Source organism: Oreochromis niloticus, linkage group LG4, assembly GCF_001858045.2.
Source record: "Oreochromis niloticus isolate F11D_XX linkage group LG4, O_niloticus_UMD_NMBU, whole genome shotgun sequence".
Classification (NCBI taxonomy): Eukaryota; Metazoa; Chordata; class Actinopteri; order Cichliformes; family Cichlidae; genus Oreochromis; species Oreochromis niloticus.
The window spans coordinates 29,237,704-29,257,254 of record NC_031969.2 but is presented as its reverse complement, the minus strand read 5'-3'; the positions used below and the strand labels follow the sequence as shown (position 1 = coordinate 29,257,254).

Sequence of the window (19,551 nt, the reverse complement as noted above, 5' to 3'; positions counted from 1 at the left end):
GCGCAAAAGAAGATGTCACACACACAACGCGCTCTGTTTAGACCCAGACCAAACAGTATTGTTTGACTGATGGCCCTTAATATAAAGACTTCGGACTTTACGTTTCCCAATTTTTGCTTTAAGTTATTTTGTTATTTACATAATAATGTAAATACATTAAAAATTATCCTTATTGCTGTTTTAGAGGAGCGGTGCTTCAAAGGATATGCAGATTTCTGTCAGAATCTGCAGATTATACAGTACAAATAAAATGTTTCACTAACATCTACACTGGATGGCCAGGAAGCATTCGCGATGTCTTCTCCGGCGCTGATAATTGGCGTCTGTCTTGTGTCAGTGACGTAAAAGACGGATTTAATGCGACATGACCGTTCACACAGCAGTCGCTTTCTAAAACATCGGATTCAGTACCGCATACGAAAGTGACCCAGATCGGATTTGAAAATAGTGATCACATTGTGATCAGCCTTAGGCTACGTTCACACTGCAGGCGAAAGCGCATCAAATCCGATTTTTTCGCCCCTATGCGACCCGTATCCGATCTTGGTATGACAGTGTGAACGGCACAAATCCGATATTTTCAAATCCGATCTGGGTCACTTTCGTATGTGGTACTGAATCCGATACATATCCGATGTTTTAGAAAGCGACTGCTGTGTGAACGGTCAAGTCGCATTAAATCCGTCTTTTACGTCACTGACACAAGACAGACGCCAATTATCAGCGCCGGAGAAGCGCCCGATAGGACATCGCGAACGATTTCCTACCATCCGGTGAAACTGTTGGGAAGACAACGTTGGAGAAATGTGAACATTTTATTTTTACTGTATTTTCTGCAGATTCTGACAGAAATCTGCAACTATCCTTTGAAGCACCGCTCCTCTAAAACAGCAAAAAGGATCATTATTAGGTTATTTGCATTATTATGTAAATAACAAAATAACTTAAAGCAAAAATCTGGAAACATAAAGTCCGAAGTCTTTATATTAAGGGCCATCAGTCAAACAATACTGTTTGCTCTGGGTCTAAACAGCGAGTTGTGTGTGACATCTTCTTTTGCGCATGCGGGCCGCTTTGAGCGTTCACACTGGAGCGCGTTTGATGTCGCATTTTATGTGTAGTGTGAACAAGCAGACAAAAAAATCGGATTTGATCAAAAAATCGGAATTGAGCATTGAGACCTGCAGTGTGAACGTAGCCTTAGACTGCCCACAATAAAAGGCCTCTCCAACGTGCCAGACGCCATTGAATGTGATTGATTTGTCCACTCAAGTCGGTTTCGATGATGAACTGCAGTCAGGTCCAGACCCTGATGAGGACGAGGAGCATGCAGATGAGCTTCCCTGTGACGGTTTCTGACAGTTTGTGCAGAAATTCTTTGCAAACCGATTTTTGCTGCAGCTATATGGGTGGCTGGTCTCAGACCATCCTGGAGGTGAAGATGCTGAATGTGAAGGTCCTGGGCTGGTGTGGTTACACGTGGTCTGCGGTTGTGAGGCCAGTATATGTACTGCCAAATTCTCTGAAACGCCTTTGAAGATGGCTTATGGTAGAGAAATGAACATTAAATTCACAGGCAACAGCTCTGGTAGACATTCCTGCAGTGAGCATGCCAATTGCACGCTCCCTTAAAAGCTGCGACAGCTGTAGCATTGTGCTGTATGATCAAACTGCATATTTCAGAGTGGCCTTTTATTGTGGGCAGTCTAAGGCACACCTGTGCAATATTCATGCTTTCTAATCAGCACCTTTACATGCCACACCTGCGAGGTGGGATGGATTATCTCGACAAAGGAGAAGTGCTCACTAACACAGATTTAGACAGATTTGTGAACAATATTTGATAGTAATGGGTCCTTTGTGTATGTAGACAATGTTTCAGATCTTTGAGTTCAGCTCATGAAAAATGGGAGCAAAAACAAAAGTGTTACGTTTATATTTTTGTTCAGTGTAGTAGTAGTTACACCTTGCCTTCATACCCTAGGTGTCAGTTGCCTAAGGTGCTGAAAAAGTGTATTATATATAAAGGGATGTATTGAATAAAGGGATGGACATGGTCAGATACAATACTCATTTAGGATAGATTGTTCCAGTTGCCAAGAAAATATCTCCCACAACATATCTACACCACCGACAGCATGAAATGGTGAGACAAGGAAAGATTTTGTTTACAGCAGATTATGACTCTACCATCTGATTGTTGCAGTAAATATGAAACTCATCAGATTATTCAACATTTTTTTCCAATCTTGTGTTGACCAATGTTGGTGAGCCCATGCAAGGTGTAGCCTCAATTTCCTGTTTTTAGCTGACAGGATTTGCACCGGGTACGTGCAATCTCCTGCTATAGCTCATCTGCTTCAAGGGTCCACTCTGAATGTTATGCATTCAGAGATGCTCCTCTCATGGTTGTAATGAGTAGTTATTTGAGTTACCTTTTTTATCCTATCAGCTTGAAGCAGTCTGGCTATTATTTTCTGACCTCTGGCATCACCAATGTTTTTGTTTTTTTCTTGTGGAGAACTGCCACTCACTAGGTGTTTTTTTTTCTTTTATGAGTCATTCTCTACAAACCCTAGAGATGGTTGTGCAGGAAAATCCCACCAGATCTGCAGTTACTGAAATACTCACGCCACTACACCTGGCACCAACAACCACGCCACATCCAAAGGCGCTTAAATCACCTTTCTTCTCAATTCTTACTCTCAGTTTGAACTTCACCAGGTCGTCTCAACCATACCTACATGCCTACATACAATGAGTTGCTTCCATGTGACTGGCTAATTAGATATTTGCATTAACAAGTAGTTGAACAGGTGTTCCTCCTGAGTGTATATTGAACATATTTTACTGCTTCATGGGTGTTCCCAGGATATTCATTGTTCAGTTATGTTTGGAAAGGTCTTGTTCCTGTAATTACTTAAGATTATGATGATATTACAAATATTTACTTTTGCTTCCTCGAGCAATACCTGCAATATCTCTCCATCTTCCACCTAGTACTCCTGAGCAAGAATAATAAAACTTCAGTGTACTTTTTTGATCGTTTGCATCATATTTTATGATTTTTGCCTAATATAACTTCTTCAAACTTAAACCAATATGTATTAAAATCATAAATGACAAAATTGCAGGAGTCATCATAGGTGCATATACCCAGTGATCCATATCAGTCAACCTAAAACTCCAGGGTTATTGTAGGTCATGGTACTCGCTTTTCATGTTATGTAATCCAGTCGGCTTTGTCTTAAAAACAAAGAAATAACACAGCTTTTAGAAAATAATTCCTTATGTTAAAAATCTTATTTTAGATTTAAAGTTAAAGCTTCCGGTCCTTTTCTGTCCAGTTTGATTCTGCTTGACTGCACTTTACAAAACACAGGCTGAACTGTAGCTGCCTAGTTTGCAAAGTCATCTGCATACAGCCAAATCCTGCCGCTCACCGGTCACCACTGTGGAAAATTTCTTTTTGTTCCTTTTTTTCATTTTTCAAAGTTTTCAGTATGTGATTTTCAAATTTTGTGTGATGGTAATTACCGATTAAGAGCTCCAGCTGATTTAATTTAGGTGAAAATCAGGTCTAGATCACGCCGAATGTGAAAATCAGTAAGAACTTTATATTACCCACAATTTCTTTATGGGTCATCTTCAGACAGTGAACATACTAGGCCGTGGATGACATGAGTACCTAGGTTGCCCAAGCATTTGATCTTTACAATCACTGTCCACTGCCCAAGGTCAAAGTTCACCTTAATTTTTTTTTAAACCACATTGAGTAATATATCATATAAAAAGGCACACAGAAATCTGCACAACACATGTTTTATTTTTTTGTTACAACACTCTACGACATCACAACGAGGCCGTAAGAGGCTAACATCATTTGATTGTAATAAAAACAGGCTTATGGGGTGATGAAAACATGATAGGTTTAGTATAGAAAGCTTTAGTATAGCCCTAACCCTTCGGGGGGAGTTGCGCTTACTAAGTGCTCTTGTTTGGTTTTGTTTTTTTCACTTTTTTTTTCATCCAGCCATCTTCAACAAAGATGAGTAGAGCTGAAAAATATAATTTAGGGTTAAACTGAAGTATGAAAGAAACAAGTTGTAACCACTTAGAAATAACTAAATTATTATGTTCTTGTTTCTGTTTTGTTACCCTACTACTGCCACTTTATTACTGAGCTGTAATAGAAAGTACTACCAAGAATTTTGTATGACTGGTCCCAAAAAGTAGATTCTGTTCATCTGGATGTAGCGTTTTCAGCAGGAGAAATGTTTCATCAATCATCCAAGTGGCTTCTTCAGTCACTTCTTCAGTAATGAGACTGAAGAAGTCACTTGGATGGGCGACAAAACATTTCTTCAACCGAAAACGCTACGTGCAGATGAACAGAATCAGCTTTTTGGGATGTCCTTACCTTGATTATTGAGCATGCATCAAGATATATAAAACTGGTCATTGAACTAAAGGGCTCCTAGGCTTAATCTGTTTGACTTCAAGGTTTCTTTAACACTCTGAGGTCTAAATCATGGAACTCCTACAGAGGTTATAACCCTAACCCTGTATTTTGGGGAAGTCCAGAACACACTTTCTGAAAAAAATCTAAATAGTTATTGATGGGTGACAGTTTTGGTTTTGGGGTTTTTTTTATTACCTGATTGCCAAAACTAATAAAAGAATTAATTACATATTCAAATTGCTGAGAGTTACACCTCATAGGGTTAGAATGCAAGCAGCCTCTCCTCTTTGACACAAAAGTACAGATTAAATCTGGATCCTCAGTCAAAAGTTTCTGGTCTATAGTGTGAAATTTTTATTACTTTAGCAGTGAAGTATATGTGAGGCATGGTGATGTTGTGGTTCACACCATCACATAAAGACTCTGGGTTCAAATCCCCTGACTTAGATGGGGGACTTTCTCTGAAGAGTTTTAATGTTTTCCCCATCTATACGGGTACTCTGGGGTCCTCCTACAGTTCACAGATACGCATGCATTCGAAGTTCCTGAGAAGCACTCAAAGGCGGCAGGTGACATCCTGTAAACGCTTCATGAAAGAAGCGTGTAGAAGATCTGGACGATTCACAACGTCCTTTTCCTCTTACTCAGTCATTCTTTGGTCTGGACAGCCTATATGTCGCAAATGATGTGGTGCAGGTTTCACAATGACTAATTTCTGAAAAAAAGAAAATGAGAAAGGAGGAGCATGACTTTTTAAAAAAATAATTTATCTTTTACCCGATCACAATTTTGATTGACCGTGTTATTGTAGGTTTTTTGTAACCTCATGTCCAGTTTGTTCTCAGTTACTGTCAAGCTGATCTTAGCTTGATAAACAAAGGAAGACAAAGACATGCTAAAATACTTTCCATGATCACATGAGAAAAATAACAGGTTCGCTTAGTGTCGTTGGGACCGCCTGCATACTTGCTTTTCACACCTCCGCTACCCCACTGTGTTCATCCTTTGTTCTTTGCATATAAAAGATTATATTGTGACACTGCTGCTCGCAGTCTGATGCGTATGTGCAGCGAGAACACACAACAGAAAGTGAGTAGTCTTAACTGTAGAGTTCCTTGATCCATTTTTTGGGCTTTTGTTAAGATGTTATCAAAGTGCTAAGGAAATAAATCAAATTCTGGGGCTTATTTTACTAAATAAGATGGCAAAAATGTTGAAATAAATAGAAATCTTTCAGGTTTAGACAAATCAAAACCGTGATTGAGTTTAACCACAAATGATATGTGGTTTTTCAGAACTTACTATATACTACAGAACTGCTTCACATGTCTGTTTATTGACCTGAAAATGTTTCCTTTTCAGCTTTCAGTGACACAGGCTCATTAAATAAATATTTCCAGCTCAGCAGCAACATGTTTCAGGTGAATATCTGGATCTGTGCTGGCCTCCTGCTGTCTCTCCCTCACTTTACGTATCAGTTGTGCACAGATGGGACACCAAAACAGTGCACCGATGCAGAATTTGCTCCGGGAGCCAATTTGGCCGGGGAGGGCTTTGATATCACCAAAATGGAACGTAAAGGAGCCTTTGTGCTCGACATGAATCAGTGGAAACGTAAAGATAAAACATGCATCCTGTGTACCAACCCTTTCCTGGAGAACAAAAAGCAAAAGCTACCCCTGACAGTGGTGGACTGGAGGGCAAAGCAGTCCTGCAGCGCCAAAGTTTCCACCAAACTTCACAAATCCAGCGAGTCTCTTGTCGGTTCTAGCTTCTCTTCTGTTGAAAACAACTGGAAGGCGAATCTAGATCTACAAGCGGGGAGTAAAAGTGCGTCACTGATGCTGGCTGGTACTAATTCTCACCTCTCGAGTTACTCCATGGAAAAAACCAAGAATGACAAGTACAGCTTCGCAAGCCACAGCATGTCCTGCGAGTACTACAGGTAAGAATATGAGTACTCTGATGCACTGTCCCTTTGTTATCAAGATAAAAACGCAAAAATGCAATTCTGATGTTTAATTTTTGTTCTGAAATCAGCTACAGAGTGTCCAGTGCTCCAAAGCTGCACAGAGAATTTCGCAAAGCAGTGAAAAAACTTCCCAAAACCTACAGCGCAGAAACCAAACAACGGTTTTACAAACTCATTGATGACTTTGGGACCCACTACATCACCAAGGTGAACCAGAATAACAACAGTGCACCTGAAACACAACACAACTTATCAGTCATTTCTGAGTTATCCAAAATGTAGGAACTCCAGCAACACTTAAGGGAAGATGAACAACTTTCATAATTGACCAACGCGTTTCGGCTTGTGGCCTTCATCAGGGTCGACCCTGATGAAGGCCACAAGCTACATTGTGAATTCTTTCATCCTCTCCATGCACCTTGGAAGTAGGTGAAGTTGTGCCAGAAATTTTTTGCTGTGAGTTATCCAAAATAACATAATAACAAAATGCATATTGTGTTGGAATATTTGATTCCAGGTGAAACTGGGAGGAAGTATCGAGTCTGTCACCAGCATCAGACAGTGCCAGGCCAGCCTTCAAGGGCTCAGTGCCGAGGAGGTGCAGATGTGCCTCGAAGTTGAGGCGTCTGCAAGTATTAAAGCTAAAAAAATGAGTACTGAAACAAAACACTGCAAAAAGGATACACAGCAGACAGACAGTAAGTCTGCCTTCTCCAGCCTCTTTAATGACAGGTATGTAAAAGTTTCCTCAAGTATTTCTGATTCATTAGCTATTCTAACCCAAGCGAGGTGTCAGACTTGCTCTTCCATATCTAAAACACAATAATTAACAGCTATATTATACCTTGTATCTGGTGGCTTCAGACTTAAACTCCTTAAAGACTGACTCCTCCAGTGTTGTTATGATTTCTTTCTGTCGCAGCTGTTCAAGCAACTCTGTCCTCCACAGGTTCACAGAAATAAAAGGTGGTCATACCACAGAGCCAGACCTTCTCTTCTCTGCTGACAAAAATCCAGAAGCCTACAAGGAATGGCTGAGCACATTACCACAAAACCCAGACATCGTCTCATATTCCCTGGAGTCTCTGCATGAGTTACTACCCACCACAACCAAAGTCAGAAAAGACCTGCGCTCTGCCATTAGCCATTACATCCTGGAGAAAGGCCTGTGGAGAAACTGCACTGATCACTGTAAGGCTGGGATTAGGACCGACTCGAGGGATCCCTGCGTCTGCCAGTGCCACAATGACCCTGCCGTGAACCAAGATTGCTGCCCAACTCGTAAGGGAATGGCGCGGGTCATCATAACAGTACAGCGGGCCTCTGGTCTGTGGGGGGACCACACCACCGGTACAGATGGATATGTGAAGGTGATTTTCAACAAATTAGAAGTCCGGCGTTCTCCTGTCATTTATAACAACAACAACCCACACTGGGGCATGGTCGTCGACCTGGGCTCAGAGGATATTTCATCAGCTAAACTGAGATTTGAAGTTTGGGATGAGGACAACAAGTGGGATGATGACCTATTAGGAGCATGTGAGCCACTTCTGACTGCTGGAGTTAAAGCGGATCTCTGTAATCTGAACCACGGCCAACTGTTCTATAAACTGGATGTGCAGTGCGCTCCAAGTCTGAGCGGAAAGTCATGCACGGACTATAAACCTTCACCTATGAATTCAAGTCTGAAGAAGTTCTATGTGTCCCGTCATGCCCGTCCTATTCCAGAGGCCATCCTGTCAGAGATGGGTGTGTTTGTGGACAAATCAAGTTCATGGAAAAACCAGAGTGTTGCTGCCGAGAGTCCCAAGTATGATGTAATATTAGTGTGATGTGAAATAAAAAGAAAAAAAAAGGCTTTGCTAAGACGACAAGTTATCAACAAAGTTTTATTTTAGTCTTGATGTTAGTTGAAATCCCTTGTAATGACTCCGAAAGGTAGCAGCTGAAAGTAGAAGAAGTTAAATTTACGTGTCAAAAAAGCCCATGGGCCTAATGCAGCAATGTAGGCACTCTGCACAAGGTCCTACTACCTCTTGAGCTTTATGATGAGGCGCTTCCCTCTCAAAGATTTGCGCATCAGTGTGGCATGCAGCAGTTTATTCGGTGACATAACTCCTGCACCATGAGCCACATGCAGTTCTGATGGCTCAGAATGATGTCATTATTTCACTCTAGGTGGCTTTTAACCCACTTGCATCTGGCTTTAACGCCTGGCTAGGCAAGCTAAGCCTGGGTAGCATCTTGCACCAAGGCTATGGGTGTGTACATATTCATAAATAGAGTTGTGGTAAGCACCATGACTCACAGTGGTGCCGTCTCATTCAAAGTCAACTGCTGTTACATACTTATATATGGCTCACATATCCCGGATGATCTGATATCGTCGTGTTGGTGTTGTTCCCAGATCATCATGAAAATGTTGTTCCAGGTTCAACGTTGCAAGTGACCAATCACATTGTTGTGACGTTATTCTTTTGCGTGCCAAGCCATTCGTGCATTTATGAAATTCCAATGTTACAAGGACAATATCAATTCTGCTTACTGTTTATTAAAGGGTTAGGGTTAGGGTTAGGATTAGGGTCAGGGTCCGTTGATCGGCGGACAGAGGCGGTTTCTCGCAGCTTAACTACATTTTTTTGTTTTACGGCGGTTTTTCCCGAAATCGCAAAAGTATGTCGTCACAACATTCTCATTGGTCACTTGCAATGTTGATCCTGGAACAACATTTAGTATGATGATCTAGGAACAACACCAACACGACGATATCAGATCGTGCCACATATCCCATAATGTATAAATATGTAAATATTTTTTTTCATACACACATATGGAAAATTTGTAGCCTGAGTATAGATTAAAAATGACAATTTGTTATTGTATGCCACTAGTAACAAATGTGTTAAATACATAGAAGAAACCTGTTATCCTTCACTAATAATATTACAATAAGACCTTTGATCAAATATTGTTGCAGGGGTGTGGAAAATTAGTTTTCAAAAAACAAACAGCGATGTTCCACAAAATTCCAGGCCCTTAGTATAATAATATAAATAATTCTATAATATATTGATCATCATCAATAGGTTACATATCCCTGTATTTTAAAGAAATCCAGAACAAACTTTGTGCAAACAATGTAAATAGTTATAGATGTGTGAAATATTATTCTCTTTGATGAATGATTTCTGATTGATAGTGTTACGTGTCTGCAGGCTGCATGTTTTCTTTCCCTCTCCCTTTGCTTGCCATTTCCCCAGCTACACAGACTGCAGGCTGGTGTCAATATGGGGCTCTCCAGCTAATTAGAGGAAGGAGGCTTTGATTGGACAAACCTGGAGTCCTGATAAGGAAACTCACCTGTGGCTGGAGTGTCTCTCTCTTCCTTGCTTGGACTTGTTTGGCACATGTGTAAAGCTCCTCTGGTGTATTTCTTTTGTTTGAAGGTTGTGGTGGGAGTAAAGAGGACTAGGGAAGTCTGGGGACCCCATACACTTACTCACGTAGAATCCTTTCTGTTAGAAACATTAGGTAAGTAGGTTGGTGCCACCCATGTCATTTTTGAGCTTGTTTTGAGTTGAGGATTAGGATTTTTTTTTCCTCCTTGTTTTTCTTGGGTTAGGGGTGGTTTTATCTTTTTTGGTGTTTTTTTTGGCACAACCTAACTGTCCCTTTCTCCCCCACATTTTTTGGGTCATTGTCTTTTGTGTGAAAGCTGCCATTAAACTTGTCTCAGCATATAACACTTGTACTGAGTTTCTGGAGTTGTTGTGTTACCCCCTCCTGCCCTCGAGGAGGCGTAACAATAGGTAAACCCACTGATTCTATATGCTTAAGTGCTTTCTGCCTAACAGTCACACAAGTTCATGCTTCGGTGCATGCATCCAGGAGTAACTTGAGGTTAGTATCTTGCCCAAGGATATTTGGCATGAAGACTGGAGCTGCCAAATGACCTGCTCTATCCCCTCAGCTACAGCCACGCAATTTACATAAGAGTGTAAATGGTTTCCCCTCTGTTTTTTTTTTAGCAATGCAACAAACTGGTAACCTCTCCGGGCTGTACCCTGGCCTTTGCCACATGACAGTTGGGATAGGCATGAGCCTATAATATGGAATAAAAAACCCCCCAAAAAACCCCACAGCTAAATAGCATAAATCACCTAAGAAATGTAAAAGTGGTTTCGCAGATCAGCAGGTGTACTTGCATACAGTGTCTTGTAAACTGTTTCAAGTGTTGCACTCCTGAGTAGTCAGATAACTTTAATATGAGGGCTGATCTGTCATCATCGGGCCAACTTTGCTATTATTACTGCTCAAAAGTAAAGGATGAACTTGGAGTTCTGAGGAGTACTCGAAGGGAGCAGGTGACGCCCTGTAAACTTCTCCTTAATGAGAACTGTGGGAGATCTGAACAATTTACACCACCCCTTACCTCTCATCCTGTGACATGTAGCAACTACAATCCCACCTCTGTGCAGGCCACATCCGATGCTAATCATGTGGTCCAGGTTTCACTATGACTCATTTCTGAAGAAATGCACAATGGAAGGAACAACGTGACTTTTTTTTTTTTTAAATTCTTTGTTTCACTCAGTTCCGCTTCTGTCTGAACATCTGTTTAACACTTGACCTTTACACTGATTTTATTCTGTTTTCTATTACCTTGTGTCCAATGTATTCACAGTTAACATCAAGCAGATATTAGTTTGATAAAGATTTTGTACATGGGAAACCGGTTGCAAGAAATGAAGCATCATTTCCTCTCACCTGTGGCCAGTGTCCACAAACACACAAGACGAATAGCAGGTTTATTTTGTGGTAATAAACTGTTAAACCAGCCCCCTACATTTTTTTTTCCAACAGCATGACCCCATCAGTTATCTTCAATCTTTCTTGTTTGTCTTTAAAACGGTATACTAATACTGATGCTCACAGTCTGATGCACTTGTGAAGCAACAGCACACAAGAGAAGGTGAGTAGTCTCGACTTTAGAGTATGCATTTAGGCTAATGACCAAATTAGTGAGCCTGAAAATATGGGGTTACTGAAGCTCTGCAGAGACACTTTTCATCCTCTTTAAATTTATCCAACTTTGTTTTAAAAAAGAAGTAACGATGTTTTTTTATGGTACAAACCTGATGTTTTAAATCTGATTATAATTTGAAACCAAAATATTTTAACTTCTGGTTCTTTTCTACTTCATTAAAATACCTTCAGTAGATTCTGAAATAATATATTCATAACCTGAGTACAGATTTTTTTTAAGATTATATTTGTATGAATCTTTTTTTAATCTATATTCAGGTTAAAAAATGTATTACTTATACAAAACGAACCAAATCTACTGATTATATTGCACTCATTCTCATCCAGCTTAACTGGCTACCATTCTTTAATGTAGAACCAAGACTGCTGCTCAATGCAAGATTTCGCTACTCACCTTCAAAGTTCTCAATAAATGGGCATCCCCATATCATCTGGATCTCCTTCTCCCATACATCACTTTATGCTTTTTGCTGAGCTTCAGCTGCTCTAATGAGTCCTCACTTGAAACATAGTACCATCGGATCTCGGAACATTAGCTGTACTGCGCTTCATCTTCGGACTCATGATCACCTTGTAGGGGCTATGAATACAGACGCCCAGAAGTTGAAATTTTCAATTAGATTAAAAATAAAAAGAATGAATATTTAAACATTTAATTTCAAAGATGGAAACCATCATTGACTTTAAGCACAAGTAGGTTGTTTTAAGAAGTTAGAAATAACAGAACGTACTACTACAGAACTGCTTCACTTCTCTGTTTTTCACCTTAAATTTTTTTTTCTTTTTCAGCTTTCAATGACACAGGCTTTAAATAAATATTTCCAGCTCAGTAGCAACATGTTTCTTGTAAACATCTGGATCTGTGCTGGCCTCCTGCTGTCCCTCCCTCACTGCACGTATCAGTCGTGCACAGAAGGGACACCACAAGAGTGCACCAATGCAGAATTTGCTCCAGGAGCCAATTTGGCCGGGGAGGGCTTTGATATCACCAAAATGGAACGTAAAGGAGCCTTTGTGCTCAACATGAATCAGTGGAAACGTAAAGATAAAACATGCATCCTGTGTACCAACCCTGTCCAGGAGAACAAAAAGCAAAAGCTACCCCTGACAGTGGTGGACTGGAGGGCAAAGCAGTCCTGCAGCGCCAAAGTTTCCACCAAACTTCACAAATCCAGCGAGTCTCTTGTCGGTTCCAGTGTCTCCTCTGTTGAAAACAACTGGAAGGTGAATCTAGATCTTCAAGTGGGGAGTAAAGGTGCGTCACTGATACTGGCTGGTACCAATTCTCACCTCTCGAGTTACTCCATGGAAAAAACCAAGAATGACAAGTACAGCTTCGCAAGCCACAGCATGTCCTGTGAGTACTACAGGTAAGAATATGAGTACTCTGATGCACTGTCCCTTTGTTATCAAGATAAAAATGCTGAAATGCAATTCTGATGTTTAATTTTTGTTCTGAAATCAGCTACAGAGTGTCCAGTGCTCCAAAGCTGCACAGAGAATTTCGCAAAGCAGTGGAAAAACTTCCCAAAACCTACAGCGCAGAAACCAAACAACAGTTTTACAAACTCATTGATGACTTTGGGACCCACTACATCACCAAGGTGAACTAGAATAACAACAGTGCACCTGAAACACAACACAATTTTATCAGTCATTTCTGAGTTATCCAAAATAACACATGCAGATTGTGTTGGAATATTTGATTCCAGGGGAAACTGGGAGGAAGTATCGAGTCTGTCACCAGCATCAGACAGTGCCAGGCCAGCCTTAAAGGGCTCAGTGCCGAGGAGGTGCAGATGTGCCTCGAAGTTGAGGCGTCTGCAAGTATTACTGCTACAATAAATACTCAAACAAAACACTGCAAAAAGGATACACAGCAGACAGACAGTAAGTCTGCCTTCTCCAGCCTCTTCAATGACAGGTATGTAAAAGTTTTCTCAAATATTTCTGATTTGTTATCTCTTCTAACCCCAGCGAGGTGTCAGACTTGCTCTTCCATATCTAAAACACAATAATTAACAGCTATATTATGCCTTGTATCTGGTGGCTTCAGACTTAAACTCCTTAAAGACTGACTCCTCCAGTGTTGTTATGATTTCTTTCTGTCGCAGCTGTTCAAGCAACTCTGTCCTCCACAGGTTCACAGAAATAAAAGGTGGTCATACCACAGAGCCAGACCTTCTCTTCTCTGCTGACAAAAATCCAGAAGCCTACAAGGAATGGCTGAGCACATTACCACAAAGCCCAGACATCGTCTCATATTCCCTGGAGTCTCTGCATGAGTTACTACCTACCACAAGCAAAGTCAGAAAAGACCTGCGCTCTGCCATTAGCCATTACATCCTGGAGAAAGGCCTGTGGAGAAACTGCACTGATCCCTGTAAGGCTGGCATTAAAACCAACTCACAGGATCCCTGCGTCTGCCAGTGCCACAATGACCCTGCCGTGAACCAAGATTGCTGCCCAACTCGTAAGGGAATGGCGCGGGTCATCATAACAATACAGCGGGCCTCTGGTCTGTGGGGGGACCACACCACCGGTACAGATGGATATGTGAAGGTGATTTTCAACAAATTAGAAGTCCGGCGTTCTCCTGTCATTTATAACAACAACAACCCACACTGGGGCATGGTCGCCGACCTGGGCTCAGAGGATATTTCATCAGCTAAACTGAGATTTGAAGTTTGGGATGAGGACAACAAGTGGGATGATGACCTATTAGGAGCATGCGAGCCACTTCTGACTGCTGGAGTTAAAGCGGATCTCTGTAATATGAACCACGGCCAACTGTTCTACAAACTGGATGTGCAGTGTGCTCCAAGTCTGAGCGGAAAGTCGTGCACGGACTATAAACCTTCACCTATGAATTCAAGTCTGAAGAAGTTCTATGTGTCCCATCATGCCCGTCCTATTCCAGAGGCCATCCTGCCAGAGATGGGTGTGTTTGTGAACGAATCAAGTTCATGGAAAAATCAGAGCGTTACTACCGGTAACGTTAACGTTACCGGTAGTAACGTTAACGTTAACGTTACTACCGGTAACGTTAACGTTACCGGTAGTAACGTTACTGGTACTAACGTTACTACCAGTAACGCTCCAGTGTTTTCAGTTAATACAGTTTTGAGTCTTGTTTATTCATTATATTCTTTTTGCATCTTATGTTTCTTATGCTATGTTCACAATGCAGGCGAAAGCGCATCAAATCCGACTTTTTTGACCCTATGCACCTATATCCAATCATGGTCTGACAGTTTGAACGGCACAAATCTGATATTTTCAAATCCAACCTGGGTCACTTTCGTATGTGGTACTGAATCCAATACATATCCGATGTTTTAGAAAGCGACTGCTGTTTGAATGGTCATGTCACATTAAATCCGTCTTTTACGTCACTGACACAAGCCAGACGCCAATTATCAGCGCCGGAGAAGACAAACCTCTGCACGGAGGTAGCAGCCACTGCATCAAATAAGGCCATTGTTAAAGCACGGGCTCTCTTTTTTCTCAGTGTCCTTCTTTCTCTAATTAACTTGTCAAAATTTCTTCGGTTACGACTGTGCAGAAATTGATAGACTGCTGCAACAACACCTCCTAGCTCTGTAGCCGCCATTTTTGCTTCCGTAAACAGAGCGCGTTGTGTGACGTCTTCTTTTGCACATGCGGGCCGCTTTGAGGGCCGTGAACCATTCACACTAGAACGCGTTTGCTGTCACATTTTATTTGTAGTGTGAACAACCAGACAAAAAAAATCAGATTTGATCAAAAAATCGGAATTGAGCATTAAGACCTGCAGTGTGAACGTAGCCTTAGTTTAGTTTGCTTACTCTCTTGAATTTTGTCAGTATTCTTAGTTTAGGTTGTCTTTGTAGGTATATGGTCCCGTTGATGTCTTTGTCTTGTCTCCGTGTCCTTCCCTCAGCTTTGCGCCCGTTAAGTCAGTCTTGTCTTCATGTTTGCCTGGTTCTCTAATTTCCCACTTGTGTATCTGTGTGTGTGTCTCTCTGTCCCTTGCTCCCTCTCCCTCTCCGGTTCTGTCAGTCTGCATCTCAGTGTGCGTGATTCTTGTTTTACTTTGATAGTCTCCTGTCTGGTGTGCATCATGTTCAGTTTAGCAGCCCCCCTGTGTCATCTGATAGATTGTTGCCAGCCGTGTTCCCCCTCTTTGCCCTTATTCCCTCTTGTATTTAGTGTCTGTCCTGCCTCCCAATCTCCCTTACTCTCAGCTGTGTGTTCTGCCTGGTTGTCTAGTTTCCAATACCTTCCAGTTTAGTTTTGTATTTCTGTAGTACAGCAATAAAACTGCTTTTTGAGCTCAGTTTGTCTCCATCAGGCTTCATTTTGGGTCCTCCAATCCTGCCCACTTCACACAGCACTTGACAATAAGGTAGCAACAATTTTTTATTTTAGTCTTGATGTTAATTGAAACAGTTTGTAATGACTAAAGCAAGCAGAAAAAGTTAAATGGGCCTAATGAAGCATGAAGGCTGGGAATGATGCCATTGCTTCACTCTAGGTGGCTTTCAACCCACTTGCAACTGGCTTTAACGCCTGACGACGTGACCTAACCCTGTGTAGCATCTTTCACCAAGGTTAAAGATGCGTACATATTCATAAATAACTTTTGTGGTAAGCACCGTGACTCTGAGTGGTGCCGTCTCTTTCAAAATGAACTTCGGTTACATACTTACATGTGGTTCACATGTCCTATTATGTATAAATACATATGTATATATATATATATATTTCATACATATATATGGAAAATGTAGTGGAAAATTTGCACTTTGCTTGTTTGGGGTTGGACCCCTTTTTCCTTCAGAACTGTGTTGATAACAAAGATTCAACAAGGTATGGGACACATTCCTTAGAGATTTGGTCTATACTGATGAAATACTATAGCACAATTTTTGCAAATTTGTCAAAGGCAGATTAATGATGCGTATTTCCCATTCCACCACATTCCAAAGGTCTTATTTTGGTTTGAAATATGCTGACTGTGGATGTCATTTCAGTTCAATTAACTCATTGTCATGTTCAAGAAACCTGTTTGAGATGAGTGCCTGGAGTGTGCCAAGAAAATATCCTGATATTACACCACCAGCAGGAGGTTAGCCTATATGAATTGTAGCCTCAGTTTCCTGTTCTTAACTGGCAGATGATCCTCAAAGATCAGAGATTATCTTCAGCATACCTTAGTTGCAACAAGTCAGTCTTTAAGTTACTTTCGCCTTTCTATCTGTTGAAAGCTCTCTTTTGACTTTTGGCGTCACCAAGGATATCAAGGGTATTTAAGCACCAACAACCATGCCATCTCCACTGTCACTTCAATCACCTTTTTGCCCCATTATGATGCTCAGTTTGCTGATACATAATTCTAGAATAATATAAAATAATGTAGATAATTATCATCAATAGGTTATACAACCTTGTATTTTGGAATGTAGAACAAACTTTGTGAAAAAAATGAAAATAGGTATTAATGTGTGTCACTAGGAAAGATAACTTTACTTTCTCGAGAACTGTGTGCCTCATTCACCCATTCATACAAGCACTTTTTTCCTATACGCTTAAGTGCTTTCGATCTAACAATAACACGCATTCATACTCCGATGGATTTATCGGGCGGTAATCTAGGGTTAATGTCTTGCCCAAGGATATTTCACATGCAGACTGGAGCAGCCAGGGACCAGCCTTCTGATTAGCATGGTTAGGCCTGCTGTTGACCTCCTCTACTCCCTGAGCGTCAGCCACCAAAGGTGTGAATAGTTTTCTGTCTGCAACAAACTGACAACCTCTCCAGGCCGTATCCTACCTTTTGACAGCTGGGATAGCCTCCAGCCTACTGTCATCATTGGGCCAACTTTGCTATTATTACTGCACAAAATGAAAGGATATACTTTGAGTTCTGAGGAGCACTCGAAGGGAGTAGGTGACGTCCTGTAAAGCCCTCACAAACGAGAACCGTGGAAGATCTGAACAATTTACACCACCCCTTACCTCTCAACCCACTTTACTGCGACCACCTTGTGGCATGTCGCAACTACAACCCCACCTCTGTGCAGGCCACATGCGATGCTAATCATGTGGTCCAGGTTTCACAATGACTCTTTTCTGAAGAAATGCAGAATTGAGAGAAACAATATGACTTATTAATTATAATTTTTTATGTTTCACCCAGTTCTGCTTCTGTCTGAACATCTGTTTAACACTTGACCTTTACACTGATTTTATTCTGTTTTCTATTACCTTGTGTCCAATGTATTCACAGTTAACATCAAGCAGATATTAGTTTGATAAAGATTTTGTACATGGGAAACCGGTTGCAAGAAATGAAGCATCATTTCTTCACACCTGTGGCCAGTGTTCACAAGCATACGAGACAAATAGCAGGTTTATTTTGTGGTCACAAACTGTTAAACCAGCCCCCTACGTTTTTTCCATAACACGACCCCATCAGTTATCTTCAATCCTTCTTGTTTGTCTTTAAAACACAGTATAGTGATACTGACGCTCACAGTCTGATGCAGGTGTGAAGCAAGAGCACACAAGAGAAGGTGAGTAGTCTCGACTTTAGAGTATGCATTTAGGCTAATGCCCTAATTAGTGAGCCTGAAAATCTGGGGTTACTGAAGCCCTGCAGAGACACTTTTCATGCTCCTTAATTCAGCTGACTTTGTTTTAAAAGCAAAGCTAGAAGTAAAGATGGTTTTTATGGTACAAATCTGATGTTAAAGATTTGATCATAATTTGAAACCAAAATATTTAAACTTTTGGCTCTTTTCTGCTTCATTAAACTACCTTCAGTAGATTTAAAAAAAAAATAATATATTCTTAAACTGAGTACAGATTAAAAAATGATTTTTTATATTTGTGAGATCCCACTAGTAAGAAATACTTCCTATACTGTAACCGATTATAACTGCAAATTAAAAAAACAAGCAAACAACAACAACAACAACAAAACAACAGGTCTGGACTTCACTAACCTCAACAACTATGGGCCCATTTCCAACCTCCCATTTATCTTTAACGTTCTGGAACATACAGTAGCATCAGTAGTAAACCTTTATGAGCCATTTCAGTCTGGTTTCCATTCTAGACACAGTACTGAACGAGCTCCTGCTAAAATCCCAGTGACCTCCAGCTCCCATTCAGTGCTGGCTTTCTCACCATCTTCATCATTCTTGACTTCAGTGCTGGTTTTGACAAGCAGCACTGAAGCTCTTTTGTTAGAACATCTGAAAATAAGTACACAGCACTTAAGTGGTTTACATCCTACCTGTCTGACAGAAAACTGACAGAAAAATGTATACCAAAATGATGTCTTCCATCATTTTGGTATACATTTTTATGCAGATGACACACAAATGTACTATTCTACAAAAACCAGAACGTCCCCCTCCTGTCCTCACCTCCTTCCTACAGGCCATCACCAGTTGGGTCACAGTCAATCAGCTAAAATTCCACTGGCAATAAAAGTGAACTTGTATAGCTCTATAGATGGTTGTCAGGTTCCAAATTCACATAGTGTCAGAAGTCTTTGAGTCATTTTGGAGAATACTCTCTGTCAGTGAGATCTCTCCATCTTTGTAACTTTTAGAGACTTCATCCTTTTCCTTTCTAGTTCATGCTCTGATCACCTGTTCTTTGGAATACTGGAATGCCATTCGCTCTGGCCTCCCGAAATAACTCCACAGTTTGCTCCAAATAGAAAGAACTCTGTAGCAAGTGTCATCACTCAAACCAAGACTACAGACAATATTACTCCCATTCTCATCCAGCTTCCACTCAACGTGGAACAAAGACTGTTGCCCAGTGTGACTTGAAACCTCTCACTGACTTGGCACCCCCATGTCTTTTAAACCTCCTTCACCCTTACACCCCTTCCTGTGCCTTTTGCTCAGCTTCATGGGCTCTCCAGACGCCTCACTTCAAACTTAACACTCTCAGTGCCAAGCCTTAAGCTATGCTGCACCTCGTCATTGGAACTCATTATAACTACACCTTCATCAGCTAGACTCTTTAACTCTGTTCATATCACAGCCCCAAACCCATCTGTCTCCATTTG

General features: G+C 41.0%; 2 protein-coding genes across 2 annotated transcripts; both read left to right on the top strand.

The window, feature by feature from the left end:
• Positions 1–5,518: 5,518 nt before the first annotated feature.
• LOC100692421 (perforin-1) lies at positions 5,519–10,185 on the top strand. The gene is made up of 5 exons (XM_019358402.2): positions 5,519–5,551; positions 5,825–6,407; positions 6,503–6,641; positions 6,952–7,166; positions 7,384–10,185. The coding sequence occupies exons 2-5, from the start codon at positions 5,875–5,877 to the stop codon at positions 8,264–8,266; spliced, it is 1,770 nt and encodes a 589-aa protein (XP_019213947.1). The 5' UTR covers positions 5,519–5,551; positions 5,825–5,874; the 3' UTR covers positions 8,267–10,185.
• Positions 10,186–12,269: 2,084 nt separating this feature from the next.
• LOC109201769 (perforin-1-like) lies at positions 12,270–19,446 on the top strand. Its single transcript, XM_025906658.1, has 5 exons — positions 12,270–12,850; positions 12,946–13,084; positions 13,193–13,404; positions 13,622–14,520; positions 19,388–19,446. Exons 1-5 carry the CDS (start codon positions 12,276–12,278, stop codon positions 19,444–19,446), a joined length of 1,884 nt encoding a protein of 627 aa, XP_025762443.1. The 5' UTR covers positions 12,270–12,275.
• The last annotated feature ends 105 nt before the right edge of the window (positions 19,447–19,551 follow it).

Bases quoted from the DNA above. Each gene is read 5' to 3' on its own strand.
- LOC109201769 (XM_025906658.1), top strand. From the start codon at position 12,276: ATGACACAGGCTTTAAATAAATATTTCCAGCTCAGTAGCAACATGTTT. The intron at 12,851-12,945 runs GTAAGAATATGA...TTCTGAAATCAG, and splicing joins ATGTCCTGTGAGTACTACAG to CTACAGAGTGTCCAGTGCTC. The intron at 14,521-19,387 runs GTAACGTTAACG...CCTTTTGCTCAG, and splicing joins TAACGTTAACGTTACTACCG to CTTCATGGGCTCTCCAGACG.
- LOC100692421 (XM_019358402.2), top strand. From the start codon at position 5,875: ATGTTTCAGGTGAATATCTGGATCTGTGCTGGCCTCCTGCTGTCTCTC. The intron at 6,642-6,951 runs GTGAACCAGAAT...ATTTGATTCCAG, and splicing joins GGACCCACTACATCACCAAG to GTGAAACTGGGAGGAAGTAT. The intron at 7,167-7,383 runs GTATGTAAAAGT...TGTCCTCCACAG, and splicing joins TCCAGCCTCTTTAATGACAG to GTTCACAGAAATAAAAGGTG.